Genomic DNA, 24,081 nt, shown 5'->3' on the forward strand with positions numbered 1-24,081 from the left:
AATCTTGTTCACAAATTATGGGGTCAGGTCTATTGCCACCTGTGGGTAAATAGCAGTATCATGGAGTAGTTTGTTCGCTTTCTGTGTGTTGTGGTTCCTGTTTAGTATTACTGTCATCTTTTCTTTTTCTGCTGGTGGTGTGACTATGTTCTTGTTCCTTTTGAGTTTCTCCAGTCCTTTTTTTTCCTTCTGGGTGAGTATGTTCCAGTCTCCTTTTCTGTTTAGAGTTGGGGCTATCATCTGTCTGATGGTCTGTGGCTTGCAGTACGTGCTGTTATAGTTTAGTCTGCATACCAAGACAGATTTCGGAGTCTGAGGGTGAACTCCATACCAGTATCTACAAGAAGAACACACCCATAAAGACCAGATACTCAACTATTAACAGCAACCACCCTCAAATGAAGCTGCATTAAGACACACTGCAGCAATCAAAAACTCCAGAAGGCAGAACAGGAACATTTATTCAAAGGATTTAAAAGGAATGGGTACCAACAGCACTACCTGTCCTTTGTACTTATACAGCCAACCTAAAGAAGAAAACACTACACGACCAGATACAATAGTGACCATACTGTACATCAAGGACATATCAGAAATGACTACCCGACTTCTCAGACCCCTAGGAATCTTAGTGGCCCACAAACCAGTAAACATCTTTCACCAGCTCCTCTTAAAAGTTAAAGACCCGACACCCACATCCAACAGGACGAACATAATCTACAAGATACCCTGCAAGGACTGTGAAAAACACAACATAGGACAAACAAAGAAAACTGACGATATGAGTACACAAACATTAGCTTACCACTGCCAGACACAACCGGTACACTCTCATTTCCACCCACAAATTCAGCTGGGACAATAATGATCCTAGGATAGGCAAAACAGAGATATGTGAGTGATTTCCTTGAAACCTGGCACCCCAGCCAGAACTCAAACAATAAACATATTGAACTGGATCCCATATACAAATCACTCAGGTACAGATGTACCAGAAAACAGAGATACATAAATACCCGGCTAGACAGACCACCAATGCTTTAATGGAGGCACACTGATGATGTCACCTAGCAAGGTGATGAAGCATCTGTAGAAATCACTTCAGCTTGGCAAATGAATCTCCGACCATACCCACAACCCGAGTTACAAATCTTAGTAATGAATATTAGCAGAGAAGGTGTATTAGAAAAGCTTGAGTGATGAGAAACAACAAATCCTCAGAACCTGGTGGCCTATGCCAGAGAGAGAGGATGTGCTGGTTTTTACAAAATTTACTAGATACTGTAACAGTTGTGACTGATCAGAAATTGTCCATATTCAATTCTTTCAATGAAGGAAGGAGAGTGAGAAGAGTGGGCATTTAGTCTAGCATTAATCATTGGAAATTGCTGGAATCCATTTTTAAGGAAGCTTCAATATTGTACTTCAAAATTCTAATTAGTATGGTTGTGAGAAAGGGAAGTTATGCTTGACAATCTTATGGAGACTATGGGAAGGTAAAGGCTGAGTGGATTGTTAATGCAGCAACTGAAGTATTCTGGGGACCTGGGCTCAAACCTGCCATGGCAGATGGTGGAATTTGAATTCAGTAAAAATCTGGAATTAAGGGTCTAATGATGATCATGAACCATTGTTGATTGTTGAAAAAACCCATCTGGTTTGCTCATGTCTGTTAGGGAAGGGAACTGCCACCTGCTTAATTGGTCTGGCCTACATGTGACTCCAGACCCATAGCAATATGGTTGATTGTTAACTGTCCTCTGTGCAATTAGGGGTGGTAATAAATACTGGCATAGCCAGCAACACCCGCATTCTGCAAAACAATAAAAATAAAGTTCAGTGGACATGGTGAAGAAAATGGCAAATGGAAGCCCAGTATATTTTAAATGAGTTGAAGGGTTTTGGAGACTGGGCAGGAAAGTGGAGTTGCAGCTGAGGTGCAATCAGCCATGACCCTATCAAATGGTGGAGCCGGCTCAATAGGCTGAATTGCCTACTCCTGCTCCTAGTTCTTGTATTCTTATATGCACTTTCCAAAGACATTGAATAGTGCCACATAAAAGATTAACACAAAATGAGGGTTCATGTGGTTGGGATTAATATGTTTATGTGTGGTGAGTTGGTTAATGTTCAGGAAGCAGAGGGTAGAGATAAGTTGCAATTGTCTATTCCAGAATATAATGGATGTTTGTTGAGTATATTTCAAGGCTGGATAAACAGATTTTTGATCTCCCATGAAATTTAAAGAATATGGTGAGTGTGCAGAAAATTGGAATTTAGACAATGTCAACCTTGATTGTATTGAATGATGGGGAAGACTTAGAGGATCAAGGTTCATGTGTCATAATACCTCTGAACAGATTAGAAAATATCTGCAATTATATAGCTCCTTCGGACATGTTAAGACACACCTCAGGGACAGGTGGAACTTGAACCTAAACCTTCTAGACCAAAGGTAGGCATATTACTACTGGACCATAAGATCCGCCTTTTAATGTTTTATTCCTTTTTCATTCTTAGGTTAGAAAAACAAGTCAGGCTGCGCTGTTGGTATTGCTGGAACAGGAGCTCATCGACAGGACTGACGTCGAGGTAAAGGTTTGCCCAGTTCTTCTGGATCTCACAGCTCCTGATAGTGATGATGACTACAAGATTGAAGCTGTGGCAGTAAGTATTCTTATTGACATTCACAATGTTCGAACTGGAATCGCAGTCAACCATTGCCTTCCTTTTGAGCTATGGTCGAATTTAAAGTCACGATGGAATTCTTAGGAAGCTCATTTTTACCTTTCCTATCTGGGTAGCAGCTGAAAATGTGTTGCTGGAAAAGTGCAGCAGGTCAGGCAGCATCCAAGGAACAGGAGATTCAACAGGACCTGGGTAGCAGTGTGGCAGCGGATTGTCTACCTGATTTTCTTCCTGCCGTTTCAATTGAGTGAGTTCTGTAATGGGCACACTATTTCCTGCAGAGGTGACAATGTACCCTTAACTTTTCCTGGAAACAAATGTTTGCAAGTATCTGGACTTACTAAGTGTTTAGAGAGATAAAAGCTGATTTATAACCCATTGTTTCAAAAGATAACTGGATTCCCTAATTTTACATTAACTTCTTTTCTACTTGAATTAATTTTGTATTTATAAATACAAAAAGCTGGTCATCTCCATTAAAAATTGCATGGGCAGCTTTCTAGCAAAATAGAGCAAATAGGGCCTTAAGGAGTGTAGTGGAACAGAGTGACCTTGGAGTTCAAGTGCATGGTTCTCTGAAAATGGAGTCACAGGTAGACAGGGCAGGGTAGAAGGCTTTTGGCACACTGGCCTTCAGTTACGACATTGAGTTTGGAAATTGGGAAGTTATGTTGCAGTGTACAGGATGTTGATGAGGAGGCACTTGGATATTGTGTTCAGTTTTGGTCACTTTGCTACAGGAACGATATTATTAAACTGTAAAGTGTGCAGAAGAAATTTACAAGGATGTTGCCAGACTTCAAAGGTCTGAGTTATAGGGAGACGTTCGACAACTTTCTTCTTTAGAGCACAAGCGGGTATCCCATAGATATGTATAAGATCATGAGAGGTGTGGATAGGTGAATGCACTCTTTTTCCCAGATTCGGTGAATCGAGGACCAGAGGGCGTCAGTTTAAGGTTAGAAGGGAAAGAACAAAAGGGAATCTGAGGGGCAACTTTTTATACAGATGATGGTATGTATATGGAATGAGCTTCCAGTGGAAGTGGTTGAGGCAGATACATTAACAACATTTAAAAGGCATTTGGACAAATACATGGATAGGAAAGGTTTAGAAGTATATGGGCCAAGTGCAGGAAAATGGGGTAAGCGTGAATGGAAACTTTGATTGGCATGGACCAGTTTGGACCAAAGGGCATGTCTCTGAGCTGTGGATACTATGACTTCAGGAGTGCTAGGACCAGGACAATGCTTGAGCTTGGGTTGATAAGTGATAAGTAACATTAGCATCACACAAGTATGAGAAACTCTCTTAACAAGGGAAAAGTTATAGCCATTTCCCCTTCATGTTTAATGATACCACCATCACTGAAGCCTCCCCCATCAGCATCCTGGAGTTAACATTTATACAAAACTTAATTCCAGTCGCCATATGAATACAGTGTTACAGTTTGTAGATCTGAAGTAGCAAATGATTTTGCCTCCAAGCTCTATTGGCCGCATAACTGCCATCTTAAACATTCAGTCCTCCATCACTGCCATGGTATGTATGTTAGCTGAGTTCGTTAGATGGCTGGTTTGCAACGTAGAGCTGTGGCAACAGTGAGGGTTCAGTTCCTACACCGGCAGAGGTTACCAAGAAGACTCTCCTTCCAAACCTCTTCTCTTGCCTGGGGGGTGGTGACTATTGAGTTAGACAGCTGCTGTTGTCTTTCATAAATGAGAAACCAACCGATGGTCTGGTAAGACTGTGGTGACTTTATCCTTTAATGTATACAAAGTGCACTACAGCAATTTCTTCATCAAGTAAATAAACACTTGATAATATATTGGCCTGAGTAGTATTGATGGTAAATATAAATTGCTGTGGTTTTGTTTCATGGACACCAATTTGTAGAAAATATAATTTGATACATTGAATGTATCAATAAATACTTGATTAGGAATGGTGCATATGCAGGAAATGTGAAATAAAAATGGAAAATTTTGGAAATACGTAGAACATTGAGCACTATCTGTTGCAGGTGGAAAACTGGTAAAATTTCAGTTCTTTTGAAAGATCATTGATCTGAAATGTTAGCTGTTTTTCTCTATAGATGTTGCATGACCTGAGTCTTTCCAGTGTGTTCTTTATCATTTTGTGAACATACATTCATTATGGAATATGGATGTCAGTCCAACTAATGCCCTGCAAAACAGATCACTGTGCTTCTGATGGGTAGGCCAGCATTTATTGGCCACAGGGTAGCTAAGAGTTCACCACATCTTTGTTGATCTGGAGTCATACGTAACCTAGACCAAGTAAGAACCGCAGATTTCCTTTCCTAAAGGACATTAGTGAAATAATTTAGTTTTTATGACAAACTATATAGTTGCCATTCAACTAGCATTTTTATTCCAGACTTTCCTTTCATGGAATTCAAACTTCACTATCTGCCATCTTTATTATTGTTACCTGGGGTTTGAGCAGTGGCTGGGTATCGGCAGAGCAGCAACTGCACTTAGAAGTATAAATTTAAGGGAACCTTATTTATGCAACCAAAATTATTCAATACCCATTTCTTTCCATTGCATTCACTACTAACTATTTTCTCTGGGTCTTTATGTTGACAATTTATTTGACAACCCTTTCTCTTGTCATGTAGATAATTTGTAAAATGGCCTCCATATTGACTGGTGAAATAACTGAGCGTCTGCTGCTTTTTCGATTCTGTGAGCTGTGTAGTGATGGAAAGCTGTTCCATGTCCGTAAGGTAAATGGAATTGTAATATCTCTATTTATGTTCCTATATGTTGCCCTTGAATCAATGGTCCAGTTTAATTGGCACCTCCGCTTAACATATCCCACTCCTGACATGTCTCCCTTTTAAGTGGGCGGCACGGTGGCACAGTGGTTAGCACTGCTTCCTCACAGCGCCTGAGACCCGGGTTCAATTCCCGACTCAGGCGACTGACTGTGTGGAGTTTGCACGTTCTCCCTGTGTCAGCGTGGGTTTCCTCCGGGTGCTCCGGTTTCCTCCCACAGTCCAAAGATGTGCGGGTCAGGTGAATTGGCCATGCTAAATTGCCCATAGTGTTAGGTAAGGGGTAAATGTAGGGGTATGGGTGGGTTTCGCTTCGGCAGGTCGGTGTGGACTTGTTGGCCCGAAGGGCCTGTTTCCACACTGTAAATCTAATCTAATCTAAATATCATTGTGCTTCTGAAATATAAACTAAACATGTGCTGAAGCCTTGTCAGTATTTGGGGGAAGCAAAACAGAAAGTCAACACACTTAGAGAGAAGGCTTTGATTTAGATCAGTCCAGTGACTGCCTCTGATGATATTTTGGAAAGCAAACTGTGTCATTGAATCTGTGACATACCTGTATTTATGCACAATATCTAATTGAATAGAATCCTTTGCTTGATATCACAATTTAAGCTCCTTTTTTCTACTCCCTAAGGTGTGTGCAACTAATTTTGGAGATATCTCTAATACAGTTGGCCAAGAAGCAACTGAGAAGTATCTGGTATGTGAATGCCTCCTTCCTTTTTTATCACTATGACACAGTATTTGAGAGTTGTGCATTACAAAATTGAAGTATCAAGCTTATACTTTAGTGACACTAAGGGCATATTGTAACAAATGCCATCCCTGAGCTCAGCACAGTCCAACAGTTAGATTGATGCTCAGCACGAGTCACCGAGTAATTGAAACTTAGAAAAATCCACTGAATCTTAAGTATAAACTATTCTGACGAGGTGTAAAATGTGTGACCTTTGAACTCTTAAGACTCCAGTGACAATTGAACAGATGCTTACTAATATATTGAAAGTAAGTAATTTACTATTTTGAAGTCTTGAATTTTTCAGTTGTTTCTTAGATGTATTTTTCTGCTTTAGACCTTTCTACCGACAAAAGAGCTCAGCATCCCTGGCCTGTTCTGTGTATTGGCTAGCATTTTTTAAACTGCTTTTGTTCCCTAACCTTTGTTTCTCTCACAAAATTGTACTTGATTTCAGATCCCTAGGTTCTTCCAACTGTGCTCAGACAATGTTTGGGGCATTCGGAAAGCATGTGCAGAATGCTTCATGGCGGTTTCCTGCTCTGTTACTCCTGAGGTTCGCAGGACCAAACTCTCCCCACTTTTCATTAATCTCATCAGTGACCCTTCTAGATGGGTAAGAACCACCTTGGGAAATCACTTTGGATGATTTCAGAGAGCAGTGGTAGAAAAGAAGTTTTAACCGGTAGCCTGCTGCACTTCTTGAAAGCTAGTGAGCCTGTATGTTCTGATATATTGTAAACTGCATGTTTGCTTTATAAGCTGCATATAACCTGCTATTGCCATATCATGCATCCAGTTTCAAGGAGATCAATGGGCGACTTCGGCTCTAGTATAAACAGTTAAAATTTTACTGATTGGGTCAAGTCCATGTACTTTGTAGTGGTGACAACTTGGAAAAAGATTCTTGTCCTGTATGTATTTATCCCTTCACTGAACCTGAAGAACTCTGGAGGTGCCTCACATGGGCATGGTGATCTTGGTTGTAGATTGGTTAAGTAAACATGAAAAAGTTTTAGTGTGTCATTTCGGCCCTGCCAACAAACCTGATTTAGCTGTTTTGCGGTTCTGAGATATGTGTACCACTTGATGTGTAACAAACGCATGTAATTGTAAACTTCAGCTTCTAAATCTGAAGAGTGCTCTAACAAAATGATATCCGTTTACTGAAACTTTGTTGACCCTGCCAGGTCCGCCAAGCTGCGTTCCAGTCTCTAGGTCCATTTATCTCCACTTTTGCCAACCCATCTAGTGCTGGCCTGTATATCAAGGAGGATGGTACACTGAGCATTAGACAGCTGGACAATAGCGGTGCAGATGTCAGGTATGCATGCAGATCAGACAGTACTTAAATTATGGCTTTAGGGGGTAGATTGCTCATGCTTGCTTGCTGCTTCTGCAGAAAGTTGTTCTGAATAACCATTTCCAATGCAGGGGAGGACTAAGGACAAACCAATTTCTCTCCAACAAAACATTTCTGACTAAGCTTTTATTTTCTTCTGCTAATTGTAATCACTCTTTTTATATAACAATACAAAATCCTCATATAATCCACAAGATATTTTCTTCCTTCAAGACAGGTATACAACTTTTGAATGCAAATATTATTCAAATAGGGAATTATTTTCCTTTCAAAGATGTGTGTTATAGTTTGTATTAATTATTTCTTCCCTCATTTATCACTTGATCATTTATATAAATGATTTTTTGGATCAGAATATAGGAGGCATAGTTAATAGGTTTGTGGATGATACCAAAATTGGTTGATAGTGAAAAGGTTATCTAACACAACAAAGAGATCTTGATCAACTGGGCCAGTGGGCTAAGGAATGGTAGACAGTGTTTAATTCAGATAAATGCGAGATATTGCATTTTGGTAAGATAAACCAGGATAGGAATTAAACAGTTTATGGTAGGGCAATGGGTAATGTTGTTGAACAGAGACACCTAGGGAGTCAAGTATATCGTTCCTTTAAAATGGCGTCGCAGGTAGACGTGGTGGTGAAGTAGGTGCTTGGCACACTTGCCTTCATTGGCCGAAGCATTGAGTACAGGAGTTAAGATAACATATTACAGCTGTACAAGACAATGGTACGGCTACATTTTGAGTACTGCACATAGTTTTGGTTTCCCTGCTATGGGATGGATGTTATTAAAATGGAAAGCGTGCAGGAAAGATTTAGATTAGATTAGATTCCCTACAGTGTAGAAACAGGTCATTTGGCCCAACAAGTCTACACCGACTCTCCAAAGAGTAACCCGCCCAGACCCATTCTACTACCTTAGTACCCTACATTTACCCCTGACTAATGGACCTAACAATATGGTCGATTTAGCACGGCCAATTCACCTGATCTGCATATTCTTGAACTGTGGGAGAAAACCCAGCAGACACTGGGAGAGTGTGCAAACTCCACACAAATAGTGGCTAGAGGCAGGAATCAAACCCAGGTCCCTGGTGCTGTGAGGCAGCAGTGCCAACCACTGAGCCACCATGCCACCCTTTACAAAGATGTTACCAAGACTGGAAGATTTGAGTTAAAAGAAGAGGCTGGATAGGTTGAGGCTTTTTTCCCCTGGAATGTGGGAAGCTCTTAGAGGGTTATACAGTCATGAAGGGTGAATAGCCAAGGTCTTTGCTCCAGGTTAAGGGAGTCCAAAACTAGAGGGCAAGGTGAAAGGGAAAAGACTTAAAAGGGATCAGAGACGTAACCTTTTCACACAGAGGGTGGAGCATATATGGAACAAGATGCTAGAGGAAGTGGTAGAGGTGGGTATAATTGCAACATTTAAAAGACTTTCTTAAAGATAAATGGATATGAAAGACTTAGAGAGATATGGATCAAATGCAGGCAAATTGGATTAGCTTAGGTTGTGATACTTAATCTGTATTGAGGAGTTGAGCAGAAGGACCTGTTTCCGTGCTGCCTGACTCTATGATTCTCTCCCAATGTGAGGAACTGGCCGCCAATGTGTGTGAGAAAGCATTTTCATGGTGTTGTCCCCTCGGATTAATGAGGTAGATCATGTTTATAAATTGGCAAGGAGCAGAAAGGACTTTTGGCTTTATTCTTCTGTCTGACATCACACTTCATTCCTAATTTTATTGTTCTAACTATTGTACCTTTTTTGTTGAACGTGTGCTTTTCAAAGTTATGTACATTCTACAAGAATGCTCTTGATATGTCAACAACACACATTTGTAGACTGCGTTCAGGAGGAAGGAGTGCTTGGTTCTGCCGTAACAAAAGCCCGTGTCAGACTCATGTGAAGGTGGTGAATTGTTTTGCTGCCAATTGCTGACCTGAACAATAATTATACACTAAATTCTGGTCTGAAATTTGGACCATCATTTTTGACAGCAGTTCCAGCATCTTCTAAGCTATTTCTGCTTTGCTCTGATATGAAATATGTGAATAAAAGAAATGCGACCAGTCTAAATAAAATGAACTTTCTTGTCTGGCACAGCTATGCCAAAATATTCAGTCACAAGGTAAATTAGTTGATTTTGGGGTGAGCAGGAAATAGTTACACATGCTTGGCTTTTAAGTAACAAGGCAGACTGGCACCTGGCAAACGAGCAAAACAGGACTGAAACTATTGTTACCATTGGAGAAAGTGAGGACTGCTGGAGGTTATCATAACTAGTTTACAAAGTTAAAAATCATACAACACCAGGTTATAGTCCAACAGGTTTATTTGGAAGCATGAGCTTTCGAAGCACTGCTTCTTTATCAGGTGGTTGTAGAGTAAAAATCGTGCGACACAGAATTTATAGCAAACGTTTACAGTGTGATGCAGCTGAAATTATATATTGAAAAAGACCTGAATTGTTTGTTAAGTCTTTCATCTTTTAGAATGACCATGTTGCATTCAGTTCTTTCATATGTAAATCTCAGAACTTCTTTTATAAAAGTTACATTCTCAAGACAAGAGTATTATAGAATCTTACATGTACTCATGCAGATTTTGAGCAAAATAAAATGTAATTCTGCAACTTCCTCCTTCCCTCATATTCTTTCTCTCTCTGTCTCTCCACTGCTCTGCCCGTCCCACCACATTGTATAATTGAAAAGTAGTACATGTATCAACCCATTAACTCTGCACAAGCTCTCTTGAAAATAAATTTAGTTGCCTCCACCCCCTTGGCTTTTCTCTTTTTTATACGACTTTGCCTTTAGATGTTTATCCTAATTACCTTATGAAGCACAGAAGAAAACTTCTTCCTTTCAGGCAGTGCATTCAGTGTCATATCCTGTTACTTGAAATCTATGTTCCCTAGTCCGTGACCCTTTTGCCAATGATAGCGTGTTACTTTTTTGTCTGGACCACTACCATGATTTTGAACATTTCTATCAGATCTCTTGTCAGGTGTTCAAACAAAACTCCACTGTAACCACATAGCTGATGTCCATCATTTATGAAATCATTGTCCTTTCTGTACTCTTGTTCAAAATATTTATATCCTCCCCAAAATTGGACACCATTCTCCAGGTGAAGCTGCACCAATATTTTATAAGTGTGCATTTTAACTTTCATGCTTCTATACACTCTGCCCCAGAATCCTGTATGCTTTTTCAAACATTTCTCAGCCAGACCTACAAGCTCCAAAGATCACTTTTCTTCATATGTCACTTTTAGAATTGTATCTTGTCTTCATTCTTGTAACCAAAAGTATTACTTTCAACACTTGACTCTGTCTGAATAAGCTACATAAAATTTGCCTTTAAAAGACTATGTTGGTATCCTTAATTAATATACAGATGTCTAATTGACTGTTTATTTTGTCCAGGGATTTTAATTCTGTAAGCTTTACCACTGCCAAAGTTCAACTAATTGACACAGCGTCTTAGAATCACAAAGACCCTACCGACCATAATCCTAAAATAAACTAGTCCCACCTGTCTGCATTTGGCCCATATCCCTCCAAACAATATTTATTCATGAGCTTATCTAAATGTCATTTAAACATTGTAACTATACCTGCATCCATCATTTGCTTTGGAATTTTATTCCACATATGAACTACTCTCTGTTTAAAAAAAAAATTGCCCCTCATGACTCTTTAAAACCCTTTTCCTTTCACTTTAAAAAATGTCCCCTTGGCCTTGAAATCCCCCACCTTAAGCAAATGACACATGCCATTCACCTTATCTTTTCCCTTCATGATTTTATAAACCTCTATAAGGTCACCTCACAACTCCTACATGTTTTATCCTTAAAACCTTTTGTTAACTAAATTAATAACCATACCTTCTGCATTCTTGTATATCAACTCTTAAGTTTGTAGTCAGCCACATACAACATCTTTCTACTTATTTTCCTTCTTGCTTTCCTTCCTCCCAAGTTTTGCTAAGTTCTTTTCTCATTTTCTAACCTGCTACGTTCCCATGTAAAACTGGTATGTTTCAGCTCCTTCTGAAAATGCTTTCTGGATATTTCTATAGCTTAGAAATTGAATCCCTACTTTATTGATTTATTGACTTGAAGGGCAAATCCAATAGACAAATTAACCTGGACAAACAGTCACCTCCTGCTGAAAGCTTGTATAGAGGTAATTAAATGAGGGCTAAACTAGAGAAGAATATTTAACTTACCCTAAACCTCTGTTGTGAGTTTGGCATTTCTACATGAAAAAAAAATTGAGAAAATACAGAAAAATGGAAAGAGTCAGGAACCTGCAAGGGGCTCCTGGCCAGTATTGACAACATTTGTACTGTGTGTATTTAGTCATCTCACAAAGATCATAAAATCTTCAGCTTTGTGTGTTTTCAGGTTTCTGTGCCTCTCTGGGACTTGTATGTTAGATTTGAGATGTTTTTAGATACAAAGACCATAAATATGTAGGAGCAGAATTGGACCACTTGGCCCATCAAGTCTACTCTGCCATGGCTGATGTGTTTCTCAATCTCATTCTTCAGTCTTCTCCTTGTAATCCCTGATCACCTTACCAATCAGGAATCTAACTGTCTCTGTTTAACATACATACAATTACTTAGCCCCTGCAGCAATGAGTTCCACAGGTTAACCGTGCTTAGTCTGGAGAACTTCCTCCTCTAAAAGCTCATGGTTTCACTGTGAGATTGTGTCGTCAGTCGGATCACCCCCCCCCCCCCCCCCCCCCCCCCCCCCCCTCCCCTCCACCTCCACCTCCATCCTTCTAAACTCCATTGAAAACAGATCCAGAGCCCTCAACCACTGATTCTGCTGAAATCCAAGATTGAACCAGGGACCTTTAGGTCTTCAGTCTAATGGTTTCCCAACTGAACTAGTTCAGCTGTAATGTATCAGTGCATGAATAAATGACTATGTTTGTCACAAAGGGAGAATACAATTAATGATGCAGTGACTGGCGCACAGCTCGGGATGAAACATTATTTTTGCTTTCACACTGCACAATATAAATCTGTTCTTTTCCAATGAGCTTTGACTTTTCAGGGATCCTGCACTTGTTAGTGAAAAGCATTCCTTAATTTTTGGTGTTTGTAAGTGAGATTAGAATGGCATAATCAAAGATCTACAAATTTTTATCCATCTGTACTCATGAATCTAATAATATGTTTTTCTGATTTTGAAGAATGGTTTCAATTGTCATAGCAGCATTTTACTTTGGCCAGTTGACATTCTATTTCTGCTTTTTTTTTGTTGCGTTGACAGAAGTATGTCACCCTAACAAGTTTGAAAACACATGAAAACAAAAATTCCTAGAGAAACTCAACAGATCTGGCAAACCTGTGAAACGAGAAGACCATTTTAGAGCCTTCAAATGTTTCTGATGAAGCGTCAGTGGACTCAACATTACCTCAGTTTGTTTCCACATATGGTGCCAGACCTCCTGTGTTTCTCCAACAATTTCTGTTTTTGTGTTTGAGATCTCTAGCATTTGCAGTTCTTTGTTATATGTTTAAGTCTGAAAAACAAATGGATTAGGTTGTTCGCGGGGAAGTGATGAATGTTGGGAGAATAGAAACTGTTTTCTTGCTGGCTTTTTCTCTGCTGTGTAGTATAGAATGATGAAGCACTTAAAGGAGGACCATTTTCCATTTAAAAGTCCTGAATCCTAAGATGAAAAACAACTTTTTTTTAACCTCTGAATCTCTCAAATTCTCTGCATTGCAACTGTTTGTGTTAAAATTCATTATTTCCAGATCACTCACTGAAAACAAAAGGTTTGATATCTTTTAATTTAGGGAAACACTTCTTGCTTTAGATCCAGCTCCATGGTTTTTCTCATGCACCGAATTTGCTGCACATTAACACTGTGGGTGGAACATGATCCATCTATGTCAGCAGTTATATCTGAAAACAGTGGCTCTGAGCATGAGGAGCAATGCATGCCATGCTAATTATACCATGTCTATTCCTTTCCTGTGTACTACCTTAAGATTTGCTTTTTAACATTTTACTTATCCTGCAAAAAAGGCATTGTATCTCGGGACCTGTATAAACTGCAGCCACTTGTAGTTTTAAGACAGATTACAGGTGTGTGTTATTTCCTGTTAAATGGTTTCATTCAACTTGTTATACCATATGTCTTTTCGTTTCAGTGCTACGTCCAGAGAGTTGTCTCAAATTCGAAGCCAAGGCACTTTACAGAATCCCACTTCATTGACGAAAGTAGAGTCAAGTTGCAGGGATAGCTTGCCTCAGCAGGATGAGATATCAGAAACTAATAGGAGCTCTCAGCCAAGCACAAGCAATGGCAGCCATGAGGATCAGATGAAAATGTCACTGTCCAAGCCTTCAAACAGTACTGACCCTGCTTCTGCAACAGGTAACCAGGCAGCTATGGACTGTGCAGAAGTTAAAGGCAAATGTGTGTTGACAGATGATTGTTCAGATGTAGCAATTACTGAAGAAACTGAGAGGATTTGTACAACTTCCCCTTCATTAAGTTTGGAGCATTCTGGAGACTTGTTTAATTCATTTGTTTATTGGCGAGAGCCTCTGCCTGACATCAATTTTGACTTAGAGCTGCTACAATCAGCGGTTGAGGATGACCAGCGGGATCAAAGGGTCACCTCCGTTTCAGGGTCACTAACTGAAGGCTTCACGAGGAACAATGAATTGGAGAAGGTTCTGGAAACTTTGCAGGCCCACTTGGATGATCCTGATGTCCAAGGTATGGTTCTCATAAAGTCTCCTGTAATTTGTTTGCGAAACAGTTTGTCACAGACCAGTTAGCAGTTTTAGTTAAACCTTTGAGAACACCACTTCACTTATGTACAGCAGTATTTTTAAGATAAGCAAAAAAAATGTTCAGTTTCGAACCATATTTTAACAAACGACTCGTTATATCTACTTAAAGTTTATCCTAGTTACTAGCTCTATGAAGGTTGAGGCAATGGAATAAGCTGCTGAGGTGTCAGCAAGGCGGTCAAAGTTTAAAGGAGATGTGCAGGGAACGTTTTTGTTTAAAGTGAGTGTTAGTTGCCTGGAATGTGCTGCCATTGAAGTGGTAGATATGATAGCAAAGTTTTATGAGGCATTTAGACAGGCGAATGAACAAGCAGGGAATAAAGGAAGAAAGCCCATGTGCAGGCAAATGGAATTAGTTTTGGAACTTTGGATAGAAAAAAAAAAGTCAAACGACAGCACTTTTAAAAGGGAGAAGAACAGACAAAGGAAGCACACGGTGAGGTCAGTGCAGGAGAGAGAAAGAAACCCACACTGCTAACTGACAGAGTTAGCAGTTACTGCCTTTGCTAATGAATTCATACATCGCTGGACATCGGAGTGCGTCTGGGGAAATTAAAAAACAATGACATTCACAACTGATCTTGGCGGAACCTTTCTGGGAGAGGTCACAGCACAGAAGCAGATAAGTGGATTTTAAGCATGACCTTAAAATAAGTCTGCAGTAGTGAGTAGAGTGGGTTCATTCTTGATTCACTGTTTTATTGAGCTATATCTCTTGATTAAACTTAAAATATAAGCATAAGTATTAATTTAACCTGGAGCAGTGTTTTGTAGAGGAATAAGGCAGTGCTATTTTCCGGGTCTGTAGATTGAAAGAAGCAAAAATGGCTCTGGGTAGAGTGATATGCTCCTATTGTTGGATGTGGGAGTTTAGGGAGAGTTTACGAGTACTGAGGATTATATTGCAATAAATGCCGTTGGTTATGAATCCTATCAGATCAAGTGGATTGGTTGGAGTGGCAGTTAGAGGCAATGAGGAATCTACAAGAGCTAGGGGATGTGATGGATGGCAGTTATAGGAAGGGGGTGAAAGTCTCAGATACAGTCACGTAGATGGGTTAACTCCAGGAAAGGTAAGAGAGGTAGGCAGGTGGTGCAGGAATCTTCTGTGGTTATCCCCATTTCAAACAAGTATGTTGTTGTGGAAAATGTAGGAGATGATGGATTCTCAGGGGAATGTAACATGAACAGCCAAGTTTCCAGTATTGAGACTGGCTCTAATGCAATGAAGCGTACGTCTGGTTCCAATAGATTGATTGTGTTAGGGGACTCTCTAGTTGAAGGTACAGACAGACATTTCTGTAGCCAGCAGCGAAAAATCAGAATGGTGTGTTGCTTCCCTGGTGCCAGGACCAGGGATGTCTGAGAGAGGGTGAAGAATGTTCTCAAGGGGGAGAAGGTCATTGTACACACTGGTTCCAATAACACAGGAAGGGAAAAGGTTGAGATTCTGAAGGGAGATTACGTAGAGTTAGACAGGAATTTAAAAAGGAGGTTCTCGAGAGTATAATATCTCGATTACACTCAGTTTGATGAGCTAGTGAGGGCAAGAATAGGACAATAGAGCAGATGAATGCTTGGCTGAGGAGCTGGTGTATGGGAGGATTCATATTTTTAGATCATTGGAAGCTGTTTTGGGGTAGAAGTGACTTGTACAAGAAGGACGGATTGCACCTAAATTGGAAGGGGACTAAGATACTGGCAGGGAGATTAGCTGGAGCTACTCGGGAGGATTTAAGCTAGTAAGGTGAGGGGGATGAGGCCCAGGGAGGCAGTGAGGAAAGATTTCAGTCTGAGATTGGTATATTCGAGAACAAAGGAGTGATTCAAACAGTCGGGGCAGGCAGGGACAAAGCAGAGAACAAGATAGGACTGGTAAATTAAACTGCATTGCAAGGGGCCTAACAGGAAGGCAAATGAACTCAGGACATGGTTAGAAACATGGGACTGGGACATCATAGCAATTACAGAAACATGGCTCAGGAATAGACAGGATTGGCAGCTTAATGTTCCAGGATACAAATCCTACAGGAAGGACAGAAAGGGAGGCAAGAGAGAAGGGGGAGTAGCGTTTTTGATCAGGGATTGCATTACAGCTGTATTGAGGGAGGATATTCCCAGAAATACATGTTATTTGGGAAGTTATTTGGGTGGAACGGAGAAATAAGAAAGAGATGATCACCTTATTGGGATTGTATTATAGATCTCCTAATAGTCAGAGGAAAATTGAGAAACAAATTAATCAGGAGATCTCAGCTCTCTGTGAGAATAATAGTTTGGTTATGGTCGGGGATTTTAACTTTCCAAACATAGACTGGGGCTGCCATAGTGTTAAGGGTTTAGATGGAGAGGAATTTGTTAAGTGTGTACAGGAAAATTTTCTGATTTAGTATGTGGATGTACCAACATTGGTGCAAAATTTGACTTACTCTTGGGAAATAAGGGCAGGTGACTGAGGTGTCAGTGGGGGAGCACTTTGGGGCCAGTGACCATAATTCTATTAGTTTTAAAATACTGATGGAAAAGAATAGACCAGTTCTAAAAGTTGATGTTCTAAATTGGAGAAAGGTCAATTTTGATGGTATGAGGCAAGAACTTTCAAAAGTTGATTGAGGGCAGATGTTCACAAGTAAAAGGACGGCTAGAAAATGGGAACTAGAGAGCATAGGTTTAGGGTGGGGGGGGTGGGGGAGGAGATATAAAAGAGACCTAAGGGACAACTTTTTCATGCAGAGGGTGGTACATGTGTGGAATGAGCTGCCAGAGGAAGTGGTGAGAGTTGGTACAATTGCAACATCTAAAAAGCATCTGGATGGGTATGTGAATAGGAGGGGTTTAGAGGGATATGGGACGGGTGCTGGCAGGTGGGACTAGATTGAGTTGGGATATCTGGTCGGCATGGATGAGTTGCACCGAAGGATTTGTTTCTGTGTGTACATCTCTATGACTGTAGTTTAGAAAGGCATCATGGTTGGAACAGTCATGGTGGGCTGAAGGATCTGTACCTGTACTGTGCTGTTTTAGATTCTATTTTCTATGTTCTCTTTTATTTGGCATTACTTTTGGATGTAATTTGAGCTGGTTTGGGAATGAACCACAAGTTACAAACTCTTACTAAAGATAACTTATGGTTCAGGGATATGTCAATCTGCCGATCATGGTTATTCTTTCTCACCATATTTTCATAATGGTTTCACTTAGTCAATATGATATAGGAGTAGAATTGGGTCATTTTAACCCATTGAATCTGTTGTGCCATTCAAACATGGCTTGCTGTTTTTCTTTGCTCAAATAGCATTTACAAAAATGTGTAAAGACACAATCTATGCTAGTATGATGATAGGGATTTCCAAAATAACTCAAATTATAACATCACTTTAATAGAAGACTTTTGTGTGGAAGTAATGGCCTAGCGGTATTATTGCTGTTAATCCAGAAACTCAGCTGATGTTCTGGGGACAGGTTCAGATGCTGCTATAGCAGACGATGGAATTTGAAATCAATAAAGAATCTGGATATAAAGGTCTGATTATCATGAAACCAATGCTGATTGTCATAACTCATCTGGTTTACCAATGTCCTTTAGCAAAGAAAATCTGTCATCCTTACCTGATCTGCCCTACATGTGACTCCAGACCCTCAGCTATGTGTTTGGCTCATCATTGGACAATCAGGAATGAACAACAAGTGCTGGCCTAGCCAGAGACACCCTCGTCCCATGAGTGAATTTTATAAAGACTTACCATAGCATGTTTACCAGTGTTCTCCGAACAAAGGACACTCCACAAAATCTGACTCAACTTGTCTGAATATCTCATCTAATCTCTTTCTCCCTCTTTCCCAGCTTTAATTGTTCCATCCATTTGTTGCTTTTTCCTTTCAAATTGTGGTGCACACCTGTTACGAGTAATCTGGTCATTTTCCTGCAACCTGTACTTAAAGCAAACTGTGCTTATTTTGGTACTTCTACTTATTGCATTGTTGCTGATAACGCTTTCTTTCTGCTCCCATTGCTGTGCCTGACTCCAATTTATCCACACATTTTTCTACCACTTCCCTTTTTTAAAACCTGCAGCTGACTTTCTGACCGTGTCCAAGTGTCCAGTCTAACAAAGTGCAGGCTATGAGGGTGTCTGTCTTACAGGTGATCCTGCTCCTTGCCCAGTCTGTACATTTCTGCCCTTTCCAGTGGAAATGAGAATCATTAAACTTCTACCGGGCAGAAATTACTGTGTTTTTTAATCTCGCTCTCAAACTAAAGAGCGCTGAAACTAATTGCAATGCTCTACTTGAGACCAGTTAAGAATATGCATATGCCATCACACTGAATTCTAATGGCTGCGCAAATGCTTAATGCTCAAGTGTGTTTCCTGAAAGTTCTGCTGGAGCCCATCATGTGTTAACAGCTATTACTTTACTTTTCTTTCCTTCACATGGCGATTCGGATACAGTCGAGTGCTTTATCACCTCCAGTATAACTGTTATAGTGGAGAAAAGAATTTTAGGTTCTACTTGCTTTCATTAGTCTGTTTTTACTCACGCGCTGAAATTTTCAAGCAGATTTTCTACTCGTTCGCCCCATACACGTTTATTTGTACAAATGAAACTTTGACCTGTCAACATGTCTAACTGAAGTTTAATCGAGCAAATCTTCTCCACCAATACAGGATGAAGATAAGTTGAGTATTGATGAGAATTTTGTCAATGTTCTTGTTTGCTGGTAGTTCTTTTAAATTCCAAGACGGTGCATGCATCAGAAGCACGTGTTGGTATGCTATGTTAGTGCACTAGATAATCATTTTTATTATGCTAAATACTCACTTGAGGAACTGAAGCAAGCCTCATGATATTGTACAGAAAGGCCAATGCTTGTTCTAATTTTTTTGCTATTTTGTAATCAAATTCATAGGACTTCTGATATTATCTCTTTTTCAACAGCCTTTTTCAGAGTAACCTTACTTTGTGACTTGTATTTTCTGGCTGCCAGTTATCTTTTCTGGTCGGGTTCGTACCTTAGATTATTTAGCTGCAAAAGGAAGGATGAAACATGTAACTGGCTAAAACCATTTCTCGTTCAGTCTATGTCTCAAAATTCCTTACAAGGCACCTTTGCTGATCTCAAAAGGCAAGCAAATTGTGGCCATATGTGCTCTGGTTAATCCTGTTTTACACAGCTGTGTGCAGCATCTCACTTTGAAGTTTTCAATTCCGGCCATCTGACTTGAGAGAATAGCTGATGCAATGACATTTGGTGTGATAGTACATTACTTTCTATACTTCCTGTAAGAAGGCCAACTCTGGGGTTTTAGACTTGGCCTCCAGCCATCTGCAGGCATTTGTGTCACAATTCCCAGGTTATATAACCATTCTCTACATTCAAGAGTCAAAAAGAGTATCGAGTAAAAAGTGAGGTCTGCAGATGCTGGAGATCAGAGCTGGTTAAAGCACAGCAGGTTAGGCAGCATCCAAGGAACAGGAAATTCGACGTTTCGGGCCAGAGCCCTTCATCAGGATTTCCTGTTCCTTGGATGCTGCCTAACCTGCTGTGCTTTAACCAGCAACACATTTTCAGCTCAAAAAGAGTAGCATAAGATTTGCATTGTCCTCTTTTTAATGGGATCCAGGGGTTTGTCTCTCTGTATATATCCTAACTACATTTAAAAAATCAATGGGTATTCTTTTGTCATGTTCTTCTATAGCTTGGAGGAAGGGAAATGTAGCCTGCTCAGTCCCTTAATTACATTTAATTAGTTATAGCTTAATATTTTTGTCGAGACCACTGTACATTTATCCTTTACAAAACATTTTCAGTCTTGAACTTAAAATATATTCAAATGACCTAGGCCAATCAGATTTTTGGGAAACGTTCAAACTTCCACTACCATTTATGTGAATTGTTTCCTGACAACATTCCTGCATAGCCTTACCCTCGTATAAAATATTTCCTGTTGAACAGTAAGTATTCTTGTTTTCTATCCATGTCAGCTGAGCTCAGTTTGTGGTACTCCTGTTCCTTAGGTTTGAATCCAGTGCCCAATCTCGAGGGTTTTAGTACTTAATCCAGTTTGACATTCCATCAGTACTAAAGGGATACTGCAGTGTTAGAACAAAGAACAAAGAAAATTACAGCACAGAAACAGGCCCTCAGCCCTCCAAGCCTGCGCCAATCCAGATCCTCTATCTGAACTTGTCTCCTATTTTCTAAGGATCTGGGTCGCTCTGCTCCCTGCGCTTTTCCAGCAGCACATTTTCAGCTCTGATCTCCAGCATCTGCAGACCTCACTTTCTCCTTTCATAGATCTATCCAGATATATCTTAAATGATGCTATCATGCCCATGTCTACAAAGAGGCAACGCATTCCTGGCACCCAATGCCCTCTGCGTAAAGAACTTTCAGCACAATTCTCCCTTAAACTTTTCCCCTCTAACTTTGAACTCGTGACCCCTAGTAATTGAGTCCCCCATTCTTGGAAAAAGCTTCTTGCAGTCCACTCTGTCTGTACCTCTCCTGATTTTGTAGACCTCAATCAGGCCCATCTTCAACCTCCACTTTTCTAATGAAAATAATCCAAGCCTACTCAACCTCTCTTCATAGCTAGCACCCTCCATACCAGGCAACAACCTGGTGAACCTCCTATGCACCCTCTCCAAAGCATCTAGATCCTTTTGGTAATGCGGTGACCAGAACTTTATGCAGTATTCCAAATGTGGCCGAACCAAAGTCCTATGCAACTGTAACGTGACCTGCCAACTCTTGTACTCCGTACCCTGTCTGATGAAGGAAAGCATGCTGTATGCCTTCTTGACCACTCTAGCGACCTGCATGGCCACCCTCAGGGTACAATGGACTTGAACAGCAAGATTTCTTTGTTCGTCAATTTTCCCCACTGCTTTTCCATTTACTGTATACTGTGTTGGAGATGCAGTCCTTCAGATGAGATATTAAATCTCTCTATTAGATATGTGTTATTTACACATAGCACATGTGTTATTTACACATGTTATTTATTCTCGTGGAAGCCTTCTTTGACTTTAATTACTTCATCTCACCTTCTTCATACTACTTTATCCAAAAAAACAACCAAATTGTGACTGTGACCACTCAAGTCTGACCATTATGCACATTATGAATTCCTGCCCTGGGATATCTATTCCTGTTAGCATCATAACCGTTCAAACTATGCTAGCTGAACTTGATTAGATTGTTAATCTTTAGTTCAGATTTGCCAGAATTAAAATTATTCTTCTTTTCTCCCTGAAGTGCATAACTAGCTTTCCAATAAATGGTCTTCCTCAATCTGTGTTACTGTCTACTCTCCATTGTAATGCAGTAAACTGATTGGAAGACAAAACTATTCTATCCAGCACAGACTGCAAAACCACCAGTGAGGAAACTTTGAGAGAAATTTAACGAAGTCTGTATCTGCTTATCTGTAATAGGTGTGTTTGGTTTCCTCTTGTAGCTCAAGTACAAGTGATTACTGCTGCACTTCGAGCTGCACGATTGGATTCAGCAGTAGAAGAAGAATCATCAACTGGTACTGAAAATGCTGAAGAAATCCAGGCAGAACTTTCACAATCCAGCCAAGGGCTTTCTGTATCCACACTGACTAGTTCCATTAACACTGACATGTCACAAAGCTTGGAGTCAGCAGTTGAGTTTGCAGCAATGACAACTGAGCACTCAATTCAATGTTTGGAGTGTGATGAAAGTGAACAGAATATGGTAAGTTAACACTTTTTAATGCTTCATATGTACCCACATATTATTCAGGGGTCTGATTTGTTAAAGGTAGGTAGAATTTAACTAACTTTATTCAGTTTTTTGAAATAGCAGAAGATTGATGAAGGTCATACAGTGTATATGACTACTCCTACTAACAATACTATGGGTGTGCATTTACCAAGTGGATTACAGTGATTTGAGAAAGCAGCTCACGACCACCTTTTATGAGGGTAACTACAGAGAGCTGAATATTATCTCAATGGGGAAAGGCAGCAGAAAGCTGCAGTGCAAAGTGATTTGAGTACCCTTGTCCATGAATCACAAAATGCTATCATCCAAGTTCATTGGGTAACAGGAAAGGCAAGTAGAATGTTGACCTTTATTTCAAAGGAAATGGGTCTAAAAATAGGGAGATCTTGTTAAAACAATTCATGGCACTGGCCAGACCACAGATAGAATGATGTGAACAGTTCTGGTCATCTTATCTAAGGAAAGATATACTGGCATCAGATGCTGACCAAAGCCGGTTCTAGCCTGATACCGTATGTTCTAATGTTCTAAATTGTAGTTTGACAATCGAGGAGGTTGAGAGTAGGGAGGTCCAAAATAAGGTTTCAGGGTTGCAAGAAGGCACCAGTAAGTAAGCAGGCAAGAACGCCAGGAGCATCCGGCCTTAGGTGGGTGAACTTGCAGCATAGGTCAGCGCCTGGAATTTCGATGTTGTGGCCATTTCTGAGACATGGGTAGAGCAGGGACAGGAATGGTTATTGCAGGTTCCGGGATTTGGATGTTTCAGTAAGAGCAGAGAAGTTGGTAAAACAGGTGGCGGTGTGGCATTGTTAGTCGAGCATAGTATTACAGTTGCAGAAAGGATATTTGAGGACTCTTCTACTGAGGTAGTATGGACTGAGATTAGAAACAGGAAAGGAAAGGTCACCCTGTTGGGAGTTTTCTTTAGGCCTCCGAATAGTTCCAGAGATGTAGAGGAAAGGATAGCAACGATGATTCTCGATAGGAGAGAGAGTGTGACTGGATAGTTGTTACGGGGTACTTGAACTTTCCAAATATTGACTGGGAATACTATAGTTCAAGTATTTTAGATGGGTCAGTTTTTGTCCAATGTGTGCATGAGGGTTTTCTGACACAGTATGTAGACAGGCCAACAAGGGGCAAGCCCACATTAGATTTGGTACTGGGTAATGAACCCGGCCAGATGTTAGATTTGAAGGTAAGTGAGCACTTTGGTAATAGTGACCACAATTTGGTTATGTTTACTTTAGTGATGAAATGGGGTAGGTATATATTGCAGGGCAACAGTTATAGCTGGGGGAAGGCAGTTACGATGCGATTGGGATGCATAGGATGGGGAAGGAAACTGCAGGGGATGGACACAACAGAAATGTGGAGCTTATTCAAGGAACAGCTACTGTATGTCCTTGATAAGTATGTACCTGTCAGACAGAGAGGAAGTTGTCGAACGCAGGAGCCATGGTTTACTAAGGAAGTTGAATCTCTTGTCAAGCGGAAGAAGAAAGCTTGTGTTAGGATGAGATGTGAAAGCTCAGTTAGGGTAATTGCAAGTTACAGGATAGCTAGGGAATATCTAAAGAAAGAGCTTAGATGAGCGAGGAGGGGACATGAGAAGTTGTTGGCGGATAGGATCAGGGAAAACTGTAAAGCTTTCTACAAGTATATAAGGGATAAAAGAATGACTAGAGTAAGATTAGGACCAATCAAGGACAGTTGTGGGAAGTTGTGCGTGGAGTTAGAGGAGATGAGGGAAGCGCTAAATAAATGTTTTTTGTCAGTATTCCTACTGGAAAAAGACACAACGTTGTTGAGGACAATAGTGAAAAACAGGCTACTAGACTAGATAGGATTAAGGTTCACGAAGAGGAGGTGTTAGAAATTCTGGAAAATATGA

At 40.3% G+C, this 24,081-nt stretch overlaps 1 protein-coding gene across 1 annotated transcript in view; it reads left to right on the forward strand.

Moving 5' to 3' along the window:
- Positions 1–24,081, forward strand: part of ppp4r1l (protein phosphatase 4, regulatory subunit 1-like) — a 139,458-nt gene that overhangs the window by 67,093 nt on the left and 48,284 nt on the right. The window contains exons 6-12 of the mRNA XM_060836247.1: positions 2,521–2,667; positions 5,333–5,440; positions 6,131–6,196; positions 6,690–6,848; positions 7,423–7,556; positions 13,780–14,354; positions 21,895–22,157. Of these exons, the coding sequence (XP_060692230.1) occupies positions 2,521–2,667; positions 5,333–5,440; positions 6,131–6,196; positions 6,690–6,848; positions 7,423–7,556; positions 13,780–14,354; positions 21,895–22,157 (1,452 nt within the window). The remainder of the gene's footprint in view (positions 1–2,520; positions 2,668–5,332; positions 5,441–6,130; positions 6,197–6,689; positions 6,849–7,422; positions 7,557–13,779; positions 14,355–21,894; positions 22,158–24,081) is intronic.

This window comes from Hemiscyllium ocellatum, chromosome 15 (assembly GCF_020745735.1).
Source record: "Hemiscyllium ocellatum isolate sHemOce1 chromosome 15, sHemOce1.pat.X.cur, whole genome shotgun sequence".
Taxonomy (NCBI): Eukaryota; Metazoa; Chordata; class Chondrichthyes; order Orectolobiformes; family Hemiscylliidae; genus Hemiscyllium; species Hemiscyllium ocellatum.